Source organism: Spermophilus citellus (genome assembly GCF_964194105.1).
Source record: "Spermophilus citellus genome assembly, chromosome: 16".
In the NCBI taxonomy this organism is placed as follows: domain Eukaryota; kingdom Metazoa; phylum Chordata; class Mammalia; order Rodentia; family Sciuridae; genus Spermophilus; species Spermophilus citellus.
This window is the reverse complement of record NC_138196.1, coordinates 46,386,294-46,413,658: the sequence shown is the minus strand read 5'-3', so window position 1 is coordinate 46,413,658 and position 27,365 is coordinate 46,386,294. Positions and strand designations below refer to the sequence as shown.

The following is a 27,365-nucleotide window of genomic DNA, read 5'->3' as shown; positions in this document are numbered from 1 at the left end:
TGTCCTCCTTCCCCCCAAATTCATATGTAAAGTCCTAATTCCCAACATTTCAGAATCTGGCTATATTGGAGAGGTAACCTTTAAAGGTAATTGTATGAGGTGGCCCTAATCTGATATGACCAGTGTCCTTATAAGAAGAGATTAGAACACAGACATGCACAGAGGAAAGACTATGTGAAGATAGAGGGAGAATACAGCCATCTAGAGCCAAGGAGAGAGGCCTCAGAAGAAAATGACCTGTTGATGCCCAGATTATAGACTTCTAGCTTCCAGAACTGTGAGAAAATAAATGCCTGATAAGTTACTCAGTCTGTGCTACTTTGTTATGGCAAACTAGAAATATAAGCTAATGAGATGTAATACTTTGCTAGGCCTCTAATAAAATGTAGTGAAATAGTTGTGATAGCAGGTATATTTTTATTATATCTGACTTTAAAGAAAATGTCTCTAATGTTTGACCAGAAAAATGTGTCATTTGCCATAGGCTTTTGAAGATTCCCTTTAGTTAAGGAAATTAGAAATGACTAAATCAAAAAATAGAAAATTATCAGTACATTAGTAGTCTCTCTAAGCCCCTCACTGATGATGTTACCCTTTACCTCCCCTAGAAGTAAAGGACATCTTGAATTTTATGTTAATCATTTCTCAGTCTTCCCACCTATGAATGCAATCCTAAGTAATATGGTTTTACTTTCCCAGTTTGGGACTTTATGTAAATAGGATTATATTTCTTATGTGAATTGCTTATTTTGTTTATCATTACATTTCACTGAGGTTCATCTAGTTATAGCATTACTACAATGCCTTTTTTCATTATTCTATACTATTTACCATATGACTATATCAAAATTTATATGTCTACTATTAATATTTATGTTATTTTATGCCGTTATGAACAATCTACCAACATGTTTGTGAACCTCTCCTGCATATAAGCAATGGTTTCTCTAGTTATACACACTGGTGTGAAATTAATGGGTCATAAAGGACATTCAAGTTTAACTTTACTAGGTACATGTGCATGCACTGCTATAGAATTTAAACCCAGGCATGTAATTGCAAAGTTCAGGGTGTATATTATCTTTAATTTCATCAGATAATACCAAATTGTTTTCCGAATAGGAGTATACCAATTTACATTTACAAATGATATTTACCATTGAGCTATAGCTTTACTAGTCCTTGGAATTCTCTACCTTTTTTATTTTCTGACAATATGGAGGATTAAAAAAAAAAGAGTACCATGATGTGATTTTAATTTAAAAAATATATATAAATACATGTGTGTGTATGTGTGTGTTTGTATGCATGTGTATATGAATATGCATGCATATGGATACCAAGAGCTTTAACTTACCTGTTTGGATAGCGACTTCCATGTTTTAGCAACTAAAATAAATATAAAATAATTAGATAATAAATACTCCATGTAATGTATATCCATATTCAGTAGCCATCTACAAGCATAACTCAAAGCCAGGCTTCTATGTCCAAAAAGCAAGGGTTTTTAAATCTCAAGATCTGAATTTAAGGTATGATCTTATCTGTTTCATGTACTACAAACTGTTCATAATAAATATTATCAGTAGAATAGGAAATATTTTTCCATAACGAGATTGTTTTAGTTTGGTGATTCCTGAATATATTATTTTTTAATGATTAAAAAAATAAATTACAGCAGAATGCATTACTATTCTTATTACACATATACAGCACAATTTTTCATGTCTCTGGTTGTATATAAAGTATGTTGACACCAATTCGTGTCTTCTTACACATCTCTAGCAATTACAGAAATGCAAATCAAAACTACTCTAAGAAATCATCTCACTCCAGTCAGAATGGCAGCTATTATGAAGACAAACAACAAGTGTTGGCGAGGATGTGGCGAAAAAGGTACACTCATACATTACTGGTGGGACTGCAAATTGGTGCAGCCAATATGGAAAGTAGTATGGAGAGTCCTTGGAAATCTAAGAATGCAACCACCATTTGACCCAGCTATCCCTCTCCTTGGGCTATACCCAAAGGACTTAAAATCAGCATACTACAAGGACACGGCCACATCAATGTTTATAGCAGCACAATTCACAATAACTAAACTGTGGAACCAACCTAGATGCCCTTCAGTAGATGAATGGATAAAAAAAAAATGTGGCATATATACACAATGGAATTTTATTCAGCAATAAAAGAGAATAAAATCATGGCATTTGCAGGCAAATGGATGGTGTTGGAGAAGATAATACTAAGTGAAGTTAGTCAATCCCCAAAAACCAAATGCCAAATGTTTTCTCTGATATAAGGAGGCTGATTCATAGTAGGATAGGGAGGGGGAGCATGGGAGAAATAGATGAACTCTAGATAGGGCTGAAGGGTGGGAGGGAAAGGGAGGTGGCAGGGTGATGGATTCCTGGATTTATAAGAAAGTGAATTTATTTCATATTAAACATGTTATGAGATTAAAAGCACAAATAATAATATTCATAAAATATTCATATAGGAATAAGACATATTAATATTCCTGAAAATAATTCATAGATAAGATCTCTCTAGGACAAAGAAGGATATGGGGAAAGAGAAAAAGAGATGACAGAGCAGGTAAAGTAAGAGGGAAACTCTTATCGTGTTTTTCCATTCTTCTTCGCTACAGCTACTTAAGAAACATCTTGGAACACTAGTATTGTAGTTGAATAAAACATTTGGGATCACTTTCTTTTTCTATTTCCTCTTCACACCCCTGAAAATTGCAAGCATTATAAAACTTATGTTCAATCAGTATTTTTGGGTTTTTTGTTGTTTTTGTTCATATTTGAACATTATAAATATGTAATGTCTGCCTAAGAATTATTTCCAAATTGAGTAAGTCTTATAACAGCTGCATTAAGAAAACTGGTATATATTATTTTAGCTTTATTACACTGATGACAACCAATCATTGTTTCTATATTGAATGGAGCAATGTATAATTAACAATACAGCAAATTAAAAATTACAAGAAAGGTACTTTTCTTTTGCTATGCAACTCTTTTTAAGGCAATATAACAACTCATTTTAAGACCAAAGAGAAGAAATAAGCTTCTAAACTTTGACAAAATAATTTTCATGGAGATAGATTTCTATGTCATAATAACATTCTTCCTTTACCAAAGATAGTGTATAAAAACATGTAATCAAATGATTAAAATCACAGGCTGTAAATTAAAATTTAGCAATAACATTAACCATAAGACTACATATATTCATTTAACAATGCCACTTTGCTTTTTAACAATGAAAAAAGAACAGATATAATATTTATGATTCTGTTGCTCTTAAAATATACCCATAAAACAAAGAAAGAAAAATGAATGGTGCAAAAGTACATGCACATGTTCTTATGCAATGTTCATAAGCTATTTATCAAAAGAGGAAGTTAGACATACTCTTGAGTTTTGTAGGGTTTATGAGATTACCACAGTAAATTATTCACAAAAGATATATTCATTCTGCTGGAAATGTTCCATGTTCAATATTATTAGCTTTTGTAAAAATAAAAAGGTTAAAGAGCCATTAAGGCTGTTCTTCCAAGGATTTTCTGACTTTCTAAATTCATTTGTCTCATATGAAATTACTACATATGTAAATATAACTTAGGTGGAGAGAAAAGACTTAAATTCTATTGGAAATATTTTATTTCTTAAGCTATAGTTTATGTTCTTTATATTTTAATATTATATGTATGAAATATTTTTAAAACAATACATTTTTAAAAATCTAAATTAAGGGCTGGGGTTGTAGCTCAGCGGTAGAGCACTTGCCTCGAACACGTGAGGCCCTGGGTTTGATCCTCAGCACCACCTAAAAATAAACAAATAAAAATGGGGATATTGTGTCCCTACAACTAAAAAAAAAACTGAAAAAAATCTAAATTAATAATTCTTGATGTATAAAATTAATCAATTACTAATTGTAGTTCTAAATATGAAATTCACCTGTTAAGGTCTAAATTTTAAAGAGGAATTTCTAAACAAGAAATTTTCTAGTTTTCAAACAAATTTTTTAAAAATTCTGGTTATGAACTCAAGTGATGATGATGATTATGATGACTGTATCAATATTCACTAAATTTTCACTGTGTCAAGCACTACACTAAGCAGTTTTTCAATCTCCAAAAATTCTTTTGAGGTTATTATTACTTGCAGTTAATAAATTTAATACAGACTACTTAATAATAAACACTTAAAAATCCATATTATACAAAATCAATTTAATAAGGGGGATATAATTATCATAGCCTTCAAATTATTTTTTAAAGGAGCCCTTTTTAATTTTCCAGCCTTTTCTATTATTACTGCCCTATATATTCCCAAAGGGGCTGCTATAAGTATACCAATACCCTCTTGATTTTATATTTTTGTTCACATAGTTTCCTCTCCTTTACATGCTACTCCCTCAGTCAATGGTCAAAATCTCATTAAAAAATGTATTTATTATAGGCTAAAGTCTTCCAAGATCAAGCCTCTACCTTAAATTCCACTCCAGCCACATTTCCTTTCTTTTTTTGTAAATATCTCCAAAGAGTTGTTTACATTCACTATCTTCACTTCTTCATCTGCTATGCAGCCCTACAATCTGGTCTCTGCCCTAATTAGTCCACTAAAACATCACTTTAAAAAAATCATCAATAATCTTCACTATAGTACATCCACTAGATGTACTATTTAACTTCTCAATAGTATTCTACTTATTTGATCATTCTGTCCATTTTCTTTGGCTTCTATGATTCTAAACACTTCTGATTTTTCTTTTAGTCAACTTAAATGAATTAAGAGACAGATCCACTTGTCTTATCTTTCATATGTTCAACATATCTTAAACACATTATGTCTAAACTGAAATCATAATTTTTCTCTTCAAACCTCATTTCTACTAACATTCATTCAGTGAAGCCGGTCATTACTCTTTCACCACTATCTTTGGAGGCTTTTGAAGCTTGAGCTACCACTAGCCATGCTGTGAGACAGTATCAAAGAATATTCACAATTATCAGAGAAAGATATGAAAATACCCACTCCCAGTATCAGTGAGGTGGATATCTTTCATATATTTACATGAATTAATCAAGTAAATGAAAAAGTGTGAAAATATTTGGTCTTCTAGAGAAATTTTATATCATTTTATAAATAAGTAATTTATATAAATAAAATATATATTCTAATAGGTTGAAAACAAAAACACATATGAGAATCCAGTTATCTGTTATTAAATTAGGTATCAAGAAATTTGCAAGAATGTGCATAATGCCAAAAGGTTTGAGAACCACTAACACATGGAAATGTGAGAAAAAATTAACCTGTATTTATATTGCAGGAGCAATGACAAGTGCAAAAGAAATATAAAAAATTATTGACCATAGCTAATTTCAAAGCCACTCTTCTGAATTAATCTGTTCAGATTAGATAAAAGTATGAGTATGCAGAGCCTATTATAAAGAATATCAAAAGTAAGTTGGTGTTGAATTTTAATGTACAAGGAAAAGGAAACAATTGATAATTTCTGATAAAAGAAAATAGATAAGGGTTTATAAGAAATATTATGGTAACATTGTATAGCATATGTCTTGAAATACTATACTATTTTTCTAGTTATTCTAAAAAGCATATACTGCTGCATACTTTTACAAAGTAGAGATAACAATATAATCTAACATGATTAAGATAATCTTAAAATATACTTACATTTGGGCTCATCTGTCGTAACAGCCAAAATAAAATCATACGGAGTCATGAATAACTGCCCTTCATATTCTATAGATGCAAACAAACGAAATCGCCTTTCCCTAGATGTAGCGTAGAGGTCTAAGTCTTCGATATCTGTTCTGCCAACAGCAACCTAAAGTTAATAAAGCAAATAAATTTTGAATGTGTGAAACAACTTCTCCTTTTAGAAGATAAATATCTTTAATTATGTTAATAGGAAATTAATCAAGTAATGAAAAAGTGTGAAAATATTTGGTATTCTGGAGAACCTTCATCATTTTATAAATAAGTAATTTACATGAATAAAATGAATCAAAAGATTCTACTTTGAATGTCATTAAAGACTTGAAGATTTCTGAATAGGCACTTCAAAGATTTATTATTTTTTGAGTGGTTTATATCTTAAGTTTTGGTTGTAAAGAACATTAAATTACAGAGCCAGTGGTACCTTTAATGGAAACACCAACACTTGCTGAATGCTTACCATGTACTCTCTATATACTTCTTTATTTGATTAGAAGTCAATTCACTTAAGTCCATTAATTTTCTAAAAGGAGAAACTAAAGCCTGATATGCTGCTCATGACTATCACTAAGGTAATCATACAGAAGTAATATTTCAATTAAAGTTGGAATTACTAACTCTAGATCATTATGGTATATTAACCACCAAGAGTCATTCTGAATTTTGCCTAGAGTCAAGATGAACAGAATTAGAAGATTGAGGGGGTCCTGTTTTTGTTCATTTCCTTATAGACAATTTCCCATGGTTATTTATTTTCTTTCTGAACTAAATATAGGAAATTAATTTTTAATAGAAGGATTTCCTGATTATAAAATTAATGTCTATACAATGTAGAAGTATTTTTAAATATTTATAGATATATCGTATCATTTTTGGCAAAAGAAATGGAATTAAACTATTTATGCTATTCAATAATCAGAACTTCATTAAATATATCAGGGCCACTTTCCTATGCCATTAGGATATTCTAGTAGCTACTACATATAATTGGAAGATAGAATTTAAAAATCAATAGATATAATTATTTTGCTTTCTTTTTTGACAAAAATGGGATTATACTACATACAGAGTTTAGTAATCTATAGTCTTTTTTACTATTAGGACCATTATCCTATGTCACTATTAAAGTAGAAGACTATTTTGAAAAACTATAATATTTCATGGTAAGATTTTATAAATAATAATAAACAATTCATTGTGGCTAAATATTCAGATGATTTTTAGCTTTTTACTATTATAAAACAATGGTATAATAATCAGCTTGCCAGGCGAGGTGGCATACGCCTGCAATCCCAGCAGCACAGGAGGCTGAGGCAGGAGGATCACAAGTTCAAAGCCAATTTCAGCAATATCGAGATGCTAAGCAACTCAGTGAGACCTGTCTCTAAATAAAATATAAAATAGGGGATGTGAGTCGAGTACCCTTTAGTTCAATTCCCAGAACTCCAAGCCCCGCCTCAAATCAGGCTTGAAAATATTTAGAAATATCCACAAGTAGTTCCTTGGGATTAATTTTTATGAGTAGAATTGGTTAGGCAAGACCTTTTTATACATCCTAAAGGAGTTTATAGTTATTTATGGGCTCACCAACAATATGTAAATTTTCACATATTTCATAAAACTAATTTATATTAGAAAAACTTATTTAGGATGGCAAGTTTATTATCTTTATTGTCTCTATTTTTTGCCTATTGAGTCTTAAAGCAAATTATGTACAAAATATTAAAGTTATTTAAGTATCTCATACTTTGGGAAATCAAAACAAGCTATCCAAAAGATTTTCAACAAAGAGACTACTCTTTTATTTCTAAGTAACACTTTATTAAATGAAAAGTCAGACAAATGATGTTTTCCACCATTTTGAAGATGATGACATTTCAAAACATTACACAAATAATTAAATAAACACTAAAAGAAAGAAAATTTCACTCCCTTTTTCTTTCCTTTTTTTGCAGTACTGGGGATAGAACCCAGGGCCTTGTACATGACATTGGTCAAGGATTCTGAGCTACATCCCTAGTCCCATTCCCCATTTTTTGATGGTATGTACACGAAAAGGAATAAGGGGTGTCTGACTTTAATGTGTTTACAATCTATGTAGAATAACACAATACTAGTTGGAAAAAGAAAAGATACAAACATGGAGAAAGTAAATAAGTTGTCAAATGAAAGTAAATAGAAGAAAAGTACTATAGGTTGATGTTAAAAAGAAGTTTTCCTTAAGAAGAAAATACAAGTTTTATGTATTTTAAAGAGAGATGTACCCTGCAAGTTTATCCAGCACATTTGAAAGATGATGATGGTCTTCCCTGGAATAGAGGATTTACATTCATGAAGAAGTAAAGGGAAGATATGGACAGTTAATAATGATTTCTGAACCCCAGGCTAAAGCACTGGATTTAATATAACAGAAAACAAAAGGTTTTGGAAAATTCTTAAGTGGAGCAATAAGAAAAGAAAATGGTATCTTGAAGATAAAGCAACCCATACCAAAGACAAAAGGGCTCAGTATTATATTAATAACACTGCTCAAGCAATCCATAGATAATAGGAAATTGTTTTGGCTCTGCCTTGAGTAAAACATGACACACTAAACAACCTAATGATAATTATGAACAATAATCTCCCTTACTAGTGCTAAGTTACCAGCTTAGTAACCTTGTATACACATATTCCAGGGCTTTCTTCCTCTAAGAGCTGGAAAACAAATCTTGCCTGTGACCAGTCTGCTTTTTTTTGGTGGTGCTGGGAATCGAACCCAGGGCCTTGAGCATGTGAGGCAAGCACTCTACCAACTGAGCTATATTTCCAGCCCCCTGCTTTTTTTTTTTTTTTTTTTTTTTGCAGTAAAACAACCTCTTTTATTCCTGTCTTTTTTCCAGTTAATTTTTCTTCCTATGTGCAACTAATGGAACCAGTTTCGAGGCAAATTCATGTATTCCATGCTCATATAAACAAATATTAATGCATATTTTTCCAACCCAGTTCTCGGTTCTTGACACTTTTAAAGCCTACTGTACATATTATTCTGCACCTATTTTGCTTTTTTCTTACTAGACTATTTCCCTGGGCTTATTAGTAACCCAAATCAATCATGATTTATCTCCAGTGAATTTCATGGTTGACCACTGACTGAACTCCCACTGTTTTTGTACTACAACTTGAAGCCTCAGATGAATGTAATGAATCACAATTTTGCTTATAAACTGTATATTTGCTTCAACTTAATATGACTTGATCTGTGATTTCTGCCTCTACCTCGTGCTGCCATTAGTGTCTATGGTGCCTGTTTTCTCATCAAATTTCCCTTCCTTAAGCATAGTCTATTAATTGTCCCAGCATGCTAAACCTGCTTGACCACTGCACTGTAGCTGGGAACTTGATCCACATTTTATGAGCTAATGCTTACAACTCCTTCTCCTTTACCTCTGCTAACAATTAACAAAGCCTATAGCTCCCCTTTAATTTCTTACATCCACCCATTGTCACCACCTTTATTCAAGCACTTATTACTATTTTCCTACAGTTTTACTTTAATAGCCTATTGTATTTGCATTCTTTAACCACTGAAATAAGGGTATGAGAACAAATCTTACCAAGTAGAGTTAATGGTTTTCATTAATACTTCACTGCATGAATTTCACCCCTTGTTGCCTTAGCAACAGTACTCATAACTTTTGATACAGCATTAGGTGGTGCCCACAGGTCTCATCTTAAAAGAAGGGTTGGGGAGAAGTATGGGAATGTTTTGTGTCCAAATGCCCCCAAATATATACATATGTTTGTGTGTGTACACACCCATGGGCTCACACATGCACCCTAAAAGAGAAGAATATGATTTATGAGTTAAAGAGAAAACTAGAGTATAGGTGCTTAAAAAGGCTTTGATACCACCAGCTTGTTGCTTCTTCCGTTGCCTTGTCTCAATTTAGTATAATCACACAATCTAATAAATATTGCTACTGCTCAAATGAAATATGGACTGGCAAAAAGTGGAAGAGGAGTTATTGCAATCCCAGTAAACTGGCCTAATTTCAGAAAAGTCTAATTGCCAACAACTGAGGATAACTGGACTCAACAGGTTATCTGAGAATGAGATGGGAAGAATGCAGAAGAGGACATCAATCTTTGGATTGGGTTTAAAGTTTTCTATTCTCTTCCACTGACTTATTTGTGTCTTTCTACTCTAATGGAATACTTTTTTAATTACTGTATTTTCTAAGTATGCTTTAAAAAATGTTAGTGAACTTCAAAATCACTTTGTCAAGTTACACTTTTAAATTCCTACTAGTATTGTTTGGGTTGACACCAAATTTTGGTTTAATTTAGGGAAATATGAAAGTCTCACAATATTATTTTTCCAACATGGCAATAGAAATAGAATTTATTCAATTCTTCAATTATAACTTCCAGTAAAGTTTTGTAGTTTTGGGGTTCTAGCTCAGTGGTAGAGCGCTTGCCTAGCATGTGTGAGGCACTGGGTTCGATTCTCAGCACCACATATAAATAAGTAAATAAAATAAAGGTCTGTCAACAACGAAATTTTTTTTTAAAGTTTTGCAGTTTGAGAATGAGAACTTTTATTTCTATTATATTTTCAACTGGTTATTTTTGATGTGTGGGAAAGCTGGGAATTTTAATGTATTTGCTTAGTGTCCAACTATCTTATTAAAGTGTCTCATTAATTTGAATAACTTTTCTTATTTTGTCTAAGTAGATGATAATAAATTCTTTCAAAATGGTGACAGTTGTAGCTTCTCCTTTCTGTAATTCCTTATTTTCATTGTCTTAGTTATCAGAAGTATAGGCATGTAAAATGATTTTGGAAAATATAACAATATTAACCATTCTTGACTTGTTCTGAGGAGAATGATTCTATAACAAAGTACTTTTTTTTTTTTTTTGAGATAGGGTCTTGTTTACTACACAGGCTGGCCTTGAACTTCTTTTTTTTTTTTCTCAAAATCAACATTGTTTTATTTTATTTTATTTTTGGCTTTCTCTTCTAATTTTATTTTATTTTTTTTAATTGTTGGTTGTTCAAAACATTACAAAGTTCTTAATATATCATATTTCACAATTTGATTCAAGTGGGTTATGAACTCCCATTTTTACCCCGTATACCGATTGCTGTATCACATCAGTTACACTTCCATTGATTTACATATTGCCATTCTAGTGACTGATGTATTCTGCTGTTTATCCTATTCTCTACTATCCCCCTTCCCCTCCCCTCCCCTCCCCTCCCCTTTTCTCTCTCTACCCCCTCTACTGTAAATCATTTCTTCACTTGTATTATTTTTCTCTTACCCCTCCTTTCCTCTTATATGTAATTGTGTATGACTCTGAGGCTCACCTTCCAATTCCATGCGATTTCCCTTCTCTCTCCCTTTCCCTCCCACCTATCATCCCTGTTTAATGTTAATCTTCTTCTCAAGCTCTTCGTCCCTACCCTGTCCTTGGTTACTCCCCTTATATCAAAGAAGTCATTTGGCATTTGTTTTTTAAGGATTGGCTAGCTTCGCTTAGCATAATCTGCTCTAATGCCATCCATTTCCCTCCAAATTCTATGATTTTGTCATTTCTTAATGCAGAGTAATACTCCATTGTGTATAAATGCCACATTTTTTTATCCATTCATCTATTGAAGGGCATCTAGGTTGGTTCCAAAATCTTGCTATGGTGAATTGTGCTGCTATGAACATCGATGTAGCAGTGTCCCTGTAGCATGCTCTTATTAGGTCTTTAGGGAATAGACCCAGAAGGGAATTCTGGCCTTGAACTTCTGATCTTCACAGGGCTGAGGAAGATGCTTCTAATGAATCACTAATAAAAGTAATGTTTGCTATTGATTTTGAGAATTATCAGGAATTGGTATCTACCTGGTCTCCTTTTATTAACTAATAAATAAATCAGTATACTTTCCAAGTTGAATATTTAACATCAACCAATAAGCTAATATATAATCATTCATTCTTTCAACAAATACTTGGTATGAGTTTATTATATACAGATGAATTAATTATAAAACAATTAATCAATTGGCAGATTACTTAATCTAACACTGTTTTAGAAACAAATGTAAATAAATAAGCTTGTTCTGCCTACATATGCCTAACTAATTTCAACCATTTTGAATTTACATGCTACAGACTATGATATAATGGCACAAGATGAAAAATTTAATAATTTTTTACTGTGATAAAGTTCTGACCAAGTAAAACTTCACAGTATATAGTAAATTATCATGGAGTAGCCCATGAAGTTCTGCTGAGAATATCTGATATAACAGAATCTCTGAGGAAAGGGAAGCTGCAGGCCAGTACATTACCGAAATGTCAGAAGGAATCCAGACCTTTAAGAGATTTAGCTTTACTTTAGAACTTCTCAAAGTTTAAAAAAAAAAAAAAATTCAACCCTCTGAAGTTTTAACATCACTATTATGAACATTCGGAAACACTCATCAACAAATAAAGGAGGAAATATCAAATCAGTTTACTAATTCTCTTGTCAGTTCTGCTTGCCTATAAATTATAATGACCTTATATCATGTTAATATTCTGAACTTTTTAAAAAACAAATACAGCCATTTCCCTGGATCACAATGGCATGTGATTTCTTGTCTTATATTACAAGGAATAGGTTAATACAAATATACCTGTATTTGCTAGCTAATCCACTTTATTTTAAATTCCATTTTTTGCTTATTTAAATCATTTATCCTTTAAAATTAATTTCTAAAGCCTAAAATTAACCTAAATAATCTTTCATTAATATTTATTTTTTAGTAAATGATACTTTTTGTATCAAAATTTCCAAAATAGTAAAAATCCACCAATAAGCATAAAGCATAAAAGCCAATCTGAAAGCTCAAAAGCCTGATTTATATTTATTAGTTGTTAAAACATTAATTGCTAAAGGGAAAATCATTATTATCAGTTCAATATTATGCACTTAAAAATGAGTCTTTCAAAAGTGGTAACATATGGGCTATGTTATTTATGAACTGAAGGGATAAAGTGACCAAGAGGGTATATAGAAGTCACAGTAATTTGAGAAAAAAAAATCTTAATTTCTGTAGATTAACAGTCAAACTGAAAAACACATATTTGAGAAGTTGAAGTGACAGCCTTTAAAATGTTAAGAAATATTAAAGAGAAAACCCTTAGTCTTGTACTGGCTAATAAAAAAAACTGAAGGGTAAGAGAACAGATAATTGAAAACTGAGCTAACTTAGCTTCAAAGAAATCATTTCTCTAAAGTAAACATTACACAAAGTTTCTGCATTCCATATTTTTTGGATATACCTTTTCCAAAATGGTATTAAAAGGTGAAATATTTTCTCTGCATATAGTCCTAGCTTTGTTTGGATGGTTTTAGTATTATTACCAAACCTATTAACCAAGCTCTTCAATTCAGAAAAGACTAGTAACACAAGTTTTGTTAGGTAATAAGTAGCACATCATATTGCGGAGGTTATCTATAGCTTATTAAAATATCAATTTAAAAATCTGTTCTAGTTAAAATTTTTAAGAGATTGAATGTAATCCTTTATGTCTTGAATTCATGCTTTCCCATCGGTCTCTGGAACCAATCCTGTGCCAAATTTGAGGTAACCAAATACTCTCAGGCCAGGGATTTGGGTGTTGCTTGTCCTGTTCTGGGAACAGGAAAAGAGCATCTGGTTTCCCAATTTCACCTCTGAGTTCTCTATTTCCCAATTTCAGTATTTGGGTTTTTCCCTGCAACCTGTGCCTGAGACCTTTTCAAGAGTTTCTCTGGAATTGTGATGCATGCTCTTCTAGCCACCCAGAGTTTGGTGTTGTTACTTCTCAGGTCTCTTTAATGCTTTTTTATTTTTATTCTTTCTGCTGTAGACCTCTACTAATTATCAATACATTCAATGGTTATTTTCTGCTAAACTTTATGAAATGAAGCAATGCTAACCAAAGTCTAAGCCAAACATGTTGATTAAAAATAAGAATGAACCTAATTTTCATCTGTGCCTGGGATGAGCTCTAGAAGCTGGGATAGTCATTGAACTACAGTCATCTTGAGTAATATTTTAGTTCTACTTCAGTTCCCTGTTTAGTTTAGAATTTCTCTGAACATGAGCACTTATACCTTCCCAGGGATTGCCAAAGAGATGAATTTTTGCTCCATATCAAATGAAATATGTGATTCTTATACTCTTTTTACTCTGTTTTCATACCCCCTTTATTTTATAATCTATTGCCCCAGATCAACACTCAATGACCACCTTTCTTATGATTAATCTTAAATGCTGACAATGCATTTTCCTTGAGAATCAATATTTTACCTTATAAATTCTACTTATTTCCTTTATAAATTCCTATTACATCATTTTTATTCCTTCTCCGCACTCACAATGGGGGAGTTTACTATATATCTCTGTTATTAAAGCATTAATTCTTTGAGAAAAACAGGAAATTCTTACTTTTTTAGCTCCCTGATTAATTCAGTGCCTGACATGTGTAAGAGGCTAGGTAAATATTTACTGCATGAATAAATGAATGCTTGTGGATAAAACAATAATTGGCCACTGGGTAATAAGCACCCAAAGGATACTAAATCATAGTCAAATGGACAATCAGAAGAAATGTTTGGGCTGTTAAGGAAAACCAAAAGAAAGGTTTCTAATATCAAATTAAGCATTTAGACTGAGATAACAAAAGAGAATACAAAGATCTAATGAAAAAGGTAATACATTATAGCTTAAGGATATCTATCTTTTTAAAGATATATTATTATTTTTGAGACGTAGTAATTGTATATATTATTGGGTAGAGTGTGACATTTAAAGATGTATTCAATGTGCAATGATTGTATCAGAGTAACTGGCATATTTATCACCTCAGGCATTTATCACTTATTTGTGTTGAAAATATTCAAATACCTCTCATTAGCTAATTGAAATATTCCATTAATCACTGTCAACTATAGTTATCTTACTGTACTAAAGAACATGTTGTTTCTCCTATCCAATTGTACCCCTTTACCCATAAACAAACAATCTTCTCTCCACCCCTACTTTCCCCCATATCTTTCCCAGGCTCTAGAAATTACTATTTGATTCTCCACTTCTATGATAGACTTTTTTTTGGCTTTTTTAAATTAATTTTTTATTTGTTTTAATTAGTTATACATGACAGTAGAATGTACTTATATACTTTGATATAACATACATAATGAGATATAATTTCTCATTTTCTGAGTATACACATTGTAGAATCATATTGGTCATACAGTCACATACATACATAAAGTAATAATGTCTGTTTCATTCTATCTTTCTTATCCCTACATCCCCTGCCTTCCCCTTTCACTTCCCTCTACCTAATCTAAGGTAACGCTATTCTTTTTTTTTTTTGTATTATAATTCTTAATACACATATCTACCACAATTTTTGTATCTGTTTGTATATAAAGTATGTAGACATCTAATTCAAGTCTTCATACATGTACTTTGTATAATGATGTCCATCACATCCATCACATTCCACCATCCTTTCTAATCCCCTGCCCCCTCCTTTTCCCTCCCACCCCTCTTCCCTATCTAGAATTCATCCATTCCTCCCATGCTCTCCCTCTCTACCCCACTATGAATCAATCACCTTATATCAGAGAAAACATTGGGCATTTATGAGATAGACTTTTTTAGATTAGACATGATGAGATCATGCACTATTTGTCTTTATGTGCATGACTTACTTTAAACTAAATGATCTCCAGTTCCATGTATGTTGCTACGAACAACAGAATTTCATTCTTTTTATGGTCAAATCGTATTCTATTTTGTATGTGTATCACTCTTCAGTTGCTGGCCCTTAGGTTGCTTGCATTTCTTGTCTATTCTGAATAGTGCAACAATAGTACAGCAGTACAGATATCTCTTTGACTTACTCCCATAATAGAATTGTTGGATCATATGGTAGTTCAATTTGTAATTTTTTTGAGGCATCTCTATGCTGATTTTCATAATTGCTGTACTAATTTGCATTCCCACTCTGCACCCTCACTGGCATTCATTATTTATCTTTTTTATCACCTGTGTGAAATTTTATCTCACTGTAGTTTTGATTTGTATTTCCCTGATGATTAATGAGACTGAGCATCTTTTCATACACCTCTTAGCTATTTGTACATCTTCTGAGAAATGTCTATATCAGTCTATGACCCACTTTTTAATTGGGTTACTTGATTAGTATTGAATTTTTGGAGTTCTTACACATTCTGGATACTAACCTCTCGTCAGATGTATAGCTTACAAATATTTTCTTCCATTCTGTAGGTTGTCCTTTCACTCTGATAATTATTTCTTTTACCGAGTGAAGCTTTTTAGTGATATATAACCCATTTGCCTATTTTTGCTTTTGTTTCCTATGCTCTAGGGTCTTTTCTAAAAACTCCTTGCCCATTCCAATGTCCTGAAGCATTTCCCTTGTTTTTTTCTAGTAGTTTCATGATTTCAGGTCTTACATTTAAGTCTTTAATCCATTTTGAGTTGTTTTTGTAATTGGAAAGAGATTAGGAGCCCAGTTTCACTCTTCTGCACGTGGAGGCCTAATTTTTCCACCACCATTTACTGGAAAAAATGAAAAACTGTCCTTTCTCCACTGTGTGTTCTTGGCACCTTTGTTAAAAATCAGTTGGCTATAAATGTATAGGTTGATTCTAGGCTTTCTGTTCTGTTCCACTGATATATGCATCTGCTTTTATGACAATAATTTGCTGTTTTGATTATTACAGCTTTGTAGTATATTTTGAAATCAAATAGTGTAATACCTCTTGCTTTGTTCTTTTTGCTCAAGAATGCTTTTTACTACTTGGAATCTTTTGTGGCGCCATACAAATTTTATAATTATTATTATTGTTTTGTGAAGAGTAGTAGAGTTACTTTAGTAGGGACTGTACTGAATCTCTAGATGGCTTTGATAGATGGACATTTTAATAATATTGACTATTCCAATCCATGAACACAGAATGTCTTTCCTTTGTCTATGTATCTTCTTTAATTTCTTTCAGAGGTATTATAGTTTCCATTGTAAATACCTTTAACACTATAGTTAAATTTATTTCTATTTTCTTTTTTGGTAGTTATTGTAAATGAACTGCTTTCTTGATTTTATTTTGGATAATTCACTTCTGGCATACTGCAACAATACTAATTTTTATGTGTTAATTTTGTATTCACAATTTCACTAAACTTGTTTATTAATGCTAATAGTTTTTGGTGCAGCATTTAAGATTTTTCTACATATAAGACCATGTCATCTTCAAACAGTGACAATTTGACTCCCTCTTTTTGAATTTGGATATCCTTCCCCTTTATTTCTCTTGACTAATTATCTTAAGCATGGGGTGGGGGGTGAAGTAGGGTGGGCTAGTCAGGTTGTGATAAATTCTCTCAGTTTTTGCTTGCCCTAGGAAAAGGTTATTTTTGAAGGACATTGCTGGATATAGTATTCTTGGTTTTCAGGTTTTTCCCCATCACCAAATCCCAGGAGTTTGATCACATAATCCCATTTTCTCCTGGTCTATAAGGTTTCTGCTCAAACCCTGCTATTTATCTAACCTTATATGTTAGTTGATGCTTTTTTCTTGCTCTTTTTAGAATTCTCTCTTTGGCTTTGTGCTTAGTTCTAACAGTCTGACTATGATATAACTTGGAGAGGATCTATTTAAATTTAAAATCCTTGGAGCTTTCTAGACCCGGTTGTCTATCTGTCAAGATTTGGAAAATCTGCAGCAATTATTTTGTTGAATAGGCTTTCTATGCCTTTCTCTTCTCTTTTCATCTCCTTCTGGAACACCCATAATGTGAAAGTTTGTTTGCTTAATATTGTCCCATAGGTCTTACAGGCTTTCTTCATATTTTAAACTTTTATTTTTGTCTAACTGGGTTATTTTGAAAGAACTATCTTCAAGTTCAGAAATTCTTCCGTCTAACCTATTCTGTTGTTGAGGTCCTCAACTGTATTTTTAATTTCACTTACTGAAATCTTTTGCTCCAAGATTTGTTTGTTCTTTTTTTATGATCTCTCTTTACTAAATTTTTCATTCATATAATTCATTGTTTTCACAATTTTGTTGAATTATCTGTCAGTCTTTTTAAATTGTTTTTAGTGTTCTTTGAAGACATTTTTTTATTGACTATTTAAAGCATTACATAGCTCATGATATATCATCTTTCATACATTTGACTCAAATTGTGTTTTGAACTCCCATTTTCACCCCAAATGCAGACTGCAGAATCACATCTGTTACATATTCACATTTTTACATATGTCATATTAGTGACTGTTATATTCTGCTACCTTTCCTATCCCCTACTATCCCCCCTCCCCTCTCCTCCCCTCCCATCTTCCCTCTCTACCTCCCCTGCTGTTGTTCAATTCTCTCCCCTTTTTTTTTCCTCCCCCTTGCCCTTCATGACCTCTTATAATTTTATGTATCATTGAAGGTCTCCTACCATTTCCGTATGCTTTCCCTTCTCTCTCCGTTTCTCTCCCCCCATTCGTCTTTGTTTACTGTAGTCTTTTCCTCATGCTCTTCCTTCCTGTTCTGTTCTTAGTTGTTCTCTTTATATCAAAGCAGACATTTGGCATTTGTTTTTTAGGGCTTGGCTATCTTCACTTAGCACAATCTGCTCTAATGCCATCCATTTCCCTGCAAATTCTATGATTTTGTCATTTCTTAGTGCTGCATAATACTCCATTGTGTATAGATGCCACATTTTTTTTATCCATTCATCCATTGAGGGGCATCTAGGTTGGTTCCACAGTCTTGCTATTGTGAATTGTGCCGCTATAATCATTGATGCAGCCGTATCCCTATAGTGCGCTCTTTTAAGGTCCTCAGGGAATAGTCCGAGAAGTGCGATAGCTGGGTCAAATGGTGGATCCATTCCCAGCTTTCCCAGGAATCTCCATACTGCTTTCCAAATTGGCCTCACCATTTTGCAGCCCCACCAGCAGTGTACAAGTGTACCCTTTTCCCCACATCCCCGCCAACACTTATTGTTGTTTGACTTCATAATGGCTGCCAATCTTACTGGAGTGAGATGGTATCTTAGGGTGGTTTTGATTTGCATTTCTCTGATTGCTAGAGATGGTGAGCATTTTTTCATGTACTTGTTGATTGATTGTATGTCCTCCTCTGAGAAGTGTCTGTTCAGGTCCTTGGCCCATTTGTTGATTGGGTTATTTGTTATCTTATTGTTTAATTTTTTGAGTTCTTTGTACATTCTGGATATTCGGGCTCTATCTGAGGTGTGTGGGGTAAAAATTTGTTCCCAGGATTTAGGCTCTCTATTTACCTCTTTTATTGTTTCTCTTGCTGAGAAAAAAACTTTTTAGTTTAAGTAAGTCCCATTTGTTTATTCTTGTTATTAACTCTTGGGCTATGGGTGTCCTATTAAGGAATTTGGAGCCCGACCCCACAATATGTAGATCGTAGCCAACTTTTTCTTCTATCAGACACAGTGTCTCTGATTTGATATCTAGCTCCCTGATCCATTTTGAGTTAATTTTTGTGGATGGCGAGAGAAAGGGATTCAATTTCATTTTGTTGCATATGTATTTCCAATTTTCCCAGCACCATTTGTTGAAGATGCTATCCTTCCTCCATTGCATGCTTTTAGCCCCTTTATCAAATATAAGATAGTTGTAGTTTTGTGGATTGGTTACTGTGTCCTCTATTCTGTACCATTGGTCCACCCGCCTGTTTTGGTACCAGTACCATGCTGTTTTTGTTACTATTGCTTTGTAGTACAGTTTGACCTCTGGTATCGCTATACCTCCAGATTCACACTTCCTGCTTAGAATTGCTTTTGCTATTCTGGGTCTTTTGTTTTTCCATATGAATTTCATGATTGCTTTGTCTATTTCTACAAGAAATGCCATTGGGATTTTGAATGGCATCGCATTAAACCTGTAGAGAACTTTGGGTAATATCGCCATTTTGATGATGTTAGTTCTGCCTATCCATGAACAGGGTACATTTTTCCATCTTCTGAGATCTTCTTCTATCTCTCTCTTTAGGGTTCTGTAGTTTTCATTGTATAAATCTTTCACCTCTTTTGTTAGGTTGATTCCCAAGTATCTTACTTTCTTTGAGGATACTGTGAATGGAGTGGTTTTCCTTATTTCCATTTCAGAGGTTTTGTTGCTGATATACAGGAATGCCTTTGATTTATGTGTGTTGATTTTATATCCTGCCACTTTGCTGAATTCATTTATTAACTTTAGCAGCTTCTTTGTAGACTCTTTTGGGTCTGTTAAGTACATTATCATGTCATCCACAAATAGCGATAATTTAATTTCTTCTTTTCCTATTTTTATGCCTTTAATTTCTTTTGTCTGTCTAACTGCTCTGGCTAGTACTTCGAGAACTAAATTGAATAGAAGTGGTGATAGAGGGCATCCCTGTCTTGTTCCAGATTTTAGAGGGAATGCCTTCAGTTTTTCTCCGTTTAGGATGATGCTAGCCTGAGGTTTAGCATATATAGCTTTTACAATGTTGAGGTAAGTTCCTGTTATCCCTAGTTTTTCTAGTGTTTTGAACATAAAGGGATGCTGTACTTTGTCAAATGCTTTTTCTGCATCCATCGAGATGATCATATGGTTCTTGTCTTTAAGTCTATTGATGTGGTGAATAGCATTTATTGATTTCCGTATATTGAACCATCCTTGCATCCCAGGAATGAATCCTACTTGATCATGGTGCACAAGTTTTCTGATATGTTTTTGTATTCGATTCGCCAGAATTTTATTGAGAATTTTTGCATCCAAGTTCATTAGAGATATTGGTCTGTAGTTTTCTTTCTTTGAAGTATCTTTGTCTGGTTTTGGGATCAAAGTGATGTTGGCCTCATAGAATGAATTTGGAAGAGCTCCTTCTTTTTCTATTTCTTGAAATAGCTTGAAAAGTATTGGTATTAATTCTTCTTTGAAGGTTTTGTAGAACTCCGCTGTATACCCATCCGGTCCAGGGCTTTTCTTGGTTGGTAGTCTTTTGATGGCTTCTTCTATTTCTTCCTTTGTTATTGGTCTGTTTAAATTGTGTGTCTTCCTGTCTCGATCTGGGCAAATCATATGCTTTAAGAAATTTATCAATATCTTCACTATCTTCTATTTTATTGGAATATAGGGTTTCAAAATACTTTCTAATTATCTTCTGTATTTCTGTAGTGTCTGTTGTGATATTGCCTTTTTCACCCCGTATGTTAGTAATTTGAGTTCTCTCTCTTCTTCTTTTCGTTAGCATGGCTAAGGGCTTGTCTATCTTATTTATTTTTTCAAAGAACCAACTTTTAGTTTTATCAATTTTTTCAATGGTTTCTTTTGTTTCAATTTCGTTGATTTCTGCTCTAATTTTAATTATTTCTTGTCTTCTACTACATTTGCTGTTGTTTTGTTCTTCCTTTTCTAGGTTTTTGAGGTGTTGTGTGAGTTCATTTATTTGTTGGTTTTTTCTTTTTTTGAGGTAGGAACTCCAAGAAATGAATTTCCCTCTTAAAACTGCTTTCATTGTGTCCCATAGATTCCGGTATGTTGTGTCTGTATTATCATTTGACTCTAAGAATTTTTTCATCTCCTCCTTTATGTCTTCTATAACCCATTGACCGTTCAATAACATATTGTTCATTTTCCATGTGATGTAGGATTTTTCCTTCCTTCTTTTATCATTGATTTCCAATTTCATTCCATTATGATCAGATATGGTGCATGGTATTATCTCCACGCCTTTATATTTACTAAGAGTTGCCTTATGGCATAATATATGGTCTATCTTTGAGTAGGATCCATGTGCTGCTGAGAAGAACGTGTATCCACTTGATGATGGTTGATATATTCTATATATGTCGGTTAAGTCTAGGTTATTGATTGTGCTGTTGAGTTCTATAGTTTCTTTATTCAGTTTTTGTCTAGAGGATCTGTCTAATGGTGAGAGTGGTGTGTTGAAATCACCCATAATTTTTGTGTTGTGGTCTATTTGACTCTTGAACTTGAGGAGAGTTTTTTTTTTTATGAACATTGCAGCTCCATTGTTTGGTGCATACAAATTGATGATTGTTATGTCTTGTTGGTAGATGGTTCCTTTTAACAGTATATAGTGTCCTTCTTTATCCTTCTTGATTAACTTAGGTTTGAAGTTGATTTTATTCGATTTGAGTATGGCCACTCCTGCTTGCTTCCGAGGGCCATGTGAGTGGTATGATTTTTCCCAAACTTTTACCTTCAGCCTGTGTATGTCTTTTCCTATCATATGAGTCTCCTGAAGGCAGCATATTGTTGGATTTGGTTTTTTGATCCAGGTTACTAGCCTATGTCTCTTGATTGGTGAGTTTAGGCCATTAACATTTAAGGTTACAATTAAGATATGATTTGTACTTCCAGTCATGCTTCTTTATTTATTTATTTTAGTTTGGCCAGTTTTACTTTTTGGTTACTTTCCTCCCCCTTTACTGAGATACCTCCTGCTGTTAGTTTTGGGCACTATTTTTTCAATTCCTCCTCTTGTAGTGTTTTGCTCAAAATGCTTTGCAGAGCTGGTTTTCTTGCTGCGAATTCTTTTAGCTTTTGTTTATCGTGAAAGATTTTAATTTCATTGTCAAATTTGAAGCTCAATTTTGCTGGATACAGTATTCTTGGTTGGAATCCATTATTTTTCAGCGTTTGAAATACATTGTTCCAGGATCTTCTCGCTTTCAAAGTCTGTGATGAGAAATCGGTCGTTAACCTAATTGGTTTACCCCTGAATGTAATCTGCCTCTTTTCTCTTGTAGCTTTTAATATTCTCTCCTTGTTCTGTACATTGGCTATCTTCATAATTATATGTCTTGGAGTTGGTCTATTATGGTTTTGAATGTTTAGGGTCCTGTAGGCTTCCAGGATTTGGCAATCCATTCCATCTTTCATCTCTGGGAAGTTTTCTAGAATTATTTCATTTAATATGCTGTCCATTCCTTTGGTTTGAATCTCTGTGCCTTCTTCTATCCCTATGACTCTCAAATTTGGTTTTTTTATGACATCCCATATCTCTTGAATAGATTGCTCGTGGGATTTAAGCATCTTTTCTGTGTTGACTATATACTTTTCAAGTTGATAAACCTTGTCTTCATTATCTGATGTTCTGACTTCTACTTGATCAAGTCTATTTGTACTATTCTCATTTGAGTTTTTAATTTGGTTTATAGTTTCCTGCAATTCTAGGATTATTGTTTGATTTTTTTTAAGATCTCTATCTCCTGGTAGAGCTCGTTCTTTGCCATTTGAATTTGTTTGCTTAATTCATTTTCAAAATATACTTTTATTTCTTGGACTTGCTGTCTCATGTCTTCTCTAATATTCCTTTCCATTCGAGTTAGGTATGCCTTGAGTTCTTTCCCTATCCCTGTTTCTGATGTTTCTATGTCCTCCTGTAGAATTGAGTTGTCTTGCATTGTTTGTAATCCTTTTTTCCCTTGTTTTCTCATGTTCTGGTGTGTCCACGTTACTTTTCAGCTCTATTTGATTGTCGTGTTTCTGCTCTCTTCTATAGATTTGTTTTGTTTCTGTATTACTCTGATGTCTCTCCTTTGTGTTGTTAAACTATGCCTGCTAACGTGGATTCCGCTGGGAAGGAATTCCGAAGTCCGAGCTCCAGTGACGACACTACTCTGCTATGACGGGCCTCCGTCTCCTTGCCGGGGTGTCCTAATGGGGGGGTGTGACTGGACTGTCTCTGTTTGGTTTCAGCTCCCGGTCGCGGCAGGCGGGCGGTCTCCAGCCGCCCAGTATCACAGGCCGCGGGCAGGTGATCAGTCGCCAGCGGGCGGGCGTTCTCCTACCGCTCAGTTACGCGGGCAGTGGGTGAACTGTCACCGGCGGGCCTGCAGTTTACAGCCGCCCAGTCGCGAGGGCCTTGCTTCTAGTCCCCTGGTTTCTCCTGCTAGTCTTGGTTTCTCCTGCTAGACCAGATTTCCCGTGAGTGATGGTTCTCGGCAGTTCAAACTGTACTCTGGGCCTGCCGTTTGTTGGATGCGGAGGGTGGCTATTGGGAACCCCGGCACTCTATTGTTTTGTTTCCCTTGTGGGGGATGGGACTGTACCGCTTCCTTCCCCGTCTGAAATCCCGTACTCAGCCCGGGGGTCAGTGCGGGCTTGGCTGGCGGGATTCCACCGTGTCGCAGCCACTTATCTCCCTGCTTGCTAGTTAATCCCTTCTCTGCGGCGCCACGCCTTCTGTAGCCGCGGGGCAGGCCGCGTGAATCAGACAGCCTGGATCTCTGGGGTCACACAGTTGGCTTTTGGGATCCCCGGCACTCTATGGTTTTGATTTTTTCTCTGCTTATCCTCCCCCAGCGCTGGCTAGACAGGTTTTGTTTTGGCTGCTGATGGGAGGGGGGTTGAAGGTCAGGTGCCTCTAGTTTCCCCTTAGTCTTTATGCAGGTTCACTCTGAAACTCCCTCCCCAGGAAAGTCTAGGAGAGATTTTATGCGAAATCCCCCTATGTGTGGGGGCTGAGCTGCGTGACACACACCTGTTTTGTTGTTGCAATCTGTCGGAGAGTGGCGGTGGATACTTCAGCTCTCCAAGATGGTGGCCGTTGATTGTCTGACAGTCTTATCTCATAAGCTTCCTTAAAATAAGTACTCTGAATTCTTTTTCAGGCAATTGGTCAATTTCCTTTTCTCTGGGATCTGTTCCTAGAGAATTAATGTATTCTGTTGGAGGCAGCAGGTTATCTTAGTTTTTCATGCTTTTTGTACATTTGGTATATCAGTTGCCTTTACTAATTTTATAGGGTAGCTTTCATAGTAAAATACTTTCTCCTGGTGATATGTCCTAAAGTACTGGTTGAATAGGCTATATTGGCTTTGGTTCCAAGTGGGAGCTTTAATATAGTGTGTAGCTTCTTCAGCTATAATCAACAATGTCTATGGGCATCTCAGTGGCCTACACTGCAGGAACTGTGGGACTGCACCACAGGCTGGGTTGCAACTCTCTGAGGCAGAGAGGGTTCAACAGCTCTGGATGCTGTGTGTCCAGCTATAGATGTGGGAGGCTCATCAGTTTCTGTGATCACACAGGGGAAAGAATGCCTGGGTGGGTCCAAGTAGATGTGATGCATCGTGCTTGGTAGGGAAGTAGGCTACCTGTCAGCACAAAGGACTGGGACACACTAGTGGGTCCATATGAGGTCCCAGTCAGAACTGAGGACTGTTTGGGTAACTATGTGGGGTCTCTGGAGGACAATCTGCTCAGAGCAGGCTGAGGCTGCCCAAGTGCTTTCTGGGCCAAGAGTAGGTTGGCAAGAACATCTATATGCTTCTCAAAGCCTCAGTGAGCCAACCTTTTGGAAATAGGCTACTTACCTACGTCTCAGGGCTACCAGGAGGCTGGTAGAGTAACACAGCTACTTACTGGGGGCCTCAGCAGGCCAAACCACTCAGCAAAGTCTGCTTGGCTGCTTCCCAGGGCCTCTGTGGGTCAAGTTGCACAGGTATTTATCTTTTAAAAGTTGGCTGAATATGCCATCCTTAAATTAATGTTGATTACTGATTAAGTTTAGCTGTTACAATAAGAAGGCTTAAGGGGGTTATAAGATGTTTATTATTTAAATAGAATAAGAATTCTGGTAAAAAAAATCTTAAAATAACTTTCGCTTAATTCTTGAAGCTTGAAAAACTCAATTCTAGGCACTTCTCCTAAGTCAATATAATATATAAAATTGCATATTTGGACTTTAAGAAGTTTTTTTGTACTTAAAATTTTAAAATAACTACAATGTTACTAACTGCATAATATTTGGGTTTCTTTCTTTCAGTTATACATTATCAATTCTTTCTACAACTTAAGAGTAATTTTTGTTTCCATATTACCTTTCTCAAAAGAATTACTGAAATTCACAAAACCTTTTCATTTAATTAGTTTTGACTAATTAAATGAAAAGAACAAATGGACAGCATCCAGTAAGAATTCTGTCAACTTACACATTAGGGAAGGTCTGAAGAACCTTCCACGAAGAAGAAGAGTACAACCTTTCAAATTTGAATATCAGAAGTTTTAACACAGAAAAAAGCAGTATGTTGTTGGACAAAAACAAACCCTACAAACAAACAAGGCATGAATATAACTAGAAAGAACCTCAAATTTGGTAGGATTACAGGAGAAGCTTTATTAAAGATGGTGACGGCAGTGGAAGAAATGAAAAGTTAGAATAGGAAAGGTAAGCAAGATGCAGTGTATGATTTTCTTGGTGTAGTACTGAACAAGATCCAGACTCTGGATCTTAGCCAGGAATACCACTGTTGCCCAGAGGTACCAGCAGCATGCAAAATGGCTGAACTCTACTATTCAAAGAATCGATGAGTAGATCACATCTAGAGAAGCCTGGGTACAGGAGAAGAAATTTAGTCTCTGTAAAACTGGCATAAGGTCACTGAAGTATAAAGCAGAAATCTAAGAATAGAGGATTAGATATAAGACTAGAGCTAAATCACAGGGATTAGTTACTTCGACAATGACCAAGTGGCCAATTAAACCATTAAACCTGAAGTTTCTTATATTATTATTGGTCTTAGTGTCTGTGGTGAGGCTGGGCCTACAGATGGGCAGTTAGGTAAACTTTGATACCAGGACAATGTAGGAGACTAATCTCACTAATAAATTCACTTTTGTCAAAAAGCAATCGTTTTCCTTCCCAATAATAAAGGCTTTCTCCAAATAACCTCTTCTCTGCTCTATTAAACAGGGTGGTCTAAATTCCTCAAATAAAATGGCTCAAGTACAACAAAAGTGATTTCATGTCTTTCTTATATAAGGATCTAGAAAGAACATACTAGGACTGGGGATGGAGGTGGGATCAAGGAGTTGTTCTTCATGTGGCTGTTCAGAGACTCAGGGTAATGATGCCTCAGCCACCATCATTCAAAGGAGGTGGAGAATGTCAAGAAGTTCATGTGAATAGCACTTATAGACTAGGACTAGAAATGCTATAAACCACTTCTGTTCACATTCAATTGAACCTAGTAACTTAGCCACACTTAAGTGCAAGGGATGTTGGCAAACAGCTGAGAATCCAAATTCTAACTATCATAAAAAGATTATGGTCTATAGTTTGCAGTCTATCATACCACTTTGGGTGACATTAGGAGTAAAGGAATATAAAGGATTAAACACACTGTGTGTGTTTGCGTGTGTGTGTGTGTGTTTAAGAGAGACTTAGACTAACATCTAAAACAATCAAAATCTACAGGATTAAAAGCCTCATCAAGGTTACCTTCATCAATTTTGCAGGAAACATTAAATTACTATGATTCACTCTGGCCAACAGTTCCAAACATTTTATTCCATGCAGACTGTATCTTTCAAAGTCTTAAAACACAACCCCCATTGGCTCAAAATTTAATGTTGTTTGCTCCTGCACTCTCCCTAGCTTTGTTCTTCCAAATTTGGCAAAATGCTTCTATAACTCTGACCTTTTCACAAAACACTCCAATAAGACTAAGAAAACATTTGGGTCTGATCTTCCATCCTTGAATACTGAGAAAAATCAAGTATAAACAGATGTTTTTAGCTCTTCTTCTACAGA

At 34.5% G+C, this 27,365-nt stretch overlaps 1 protein-coding gene across 10 annotated transcripts in view; it reads right to left on the bottom strand.

Moving 5' to 3' along the window:
* Positions 1-27,365, bottom strand: part of MICU3 (mitochondrial calcium uptake family member 3) — a 102,367-nt gene that overhangs the window by 49,922 nt on the left and 25,080 nt on the right. For 9 of the 10 annotated variants that reach the window (XM_081268999.1, XM_081269002.1, XM_081268998.1 and 6 more), the window contains exons 2-3: positions 5,721-5,874; positions 1,358-1,389 (exon numbers count right to left, since the gene is read on the bottom strand). In XM_081268999.1, coding sequence (XP_081125125.1) covers positions 1,358-1,389; positions 5,721-5,874 — 186 coding nt within the window. The remainder of the gene's footprint in view (positions 1-1,357; positions 1,390-5,720; positions 5,875-27,365) is intronic. The other variant, XM_081268997.1, reaches the window with a different exon arrangement.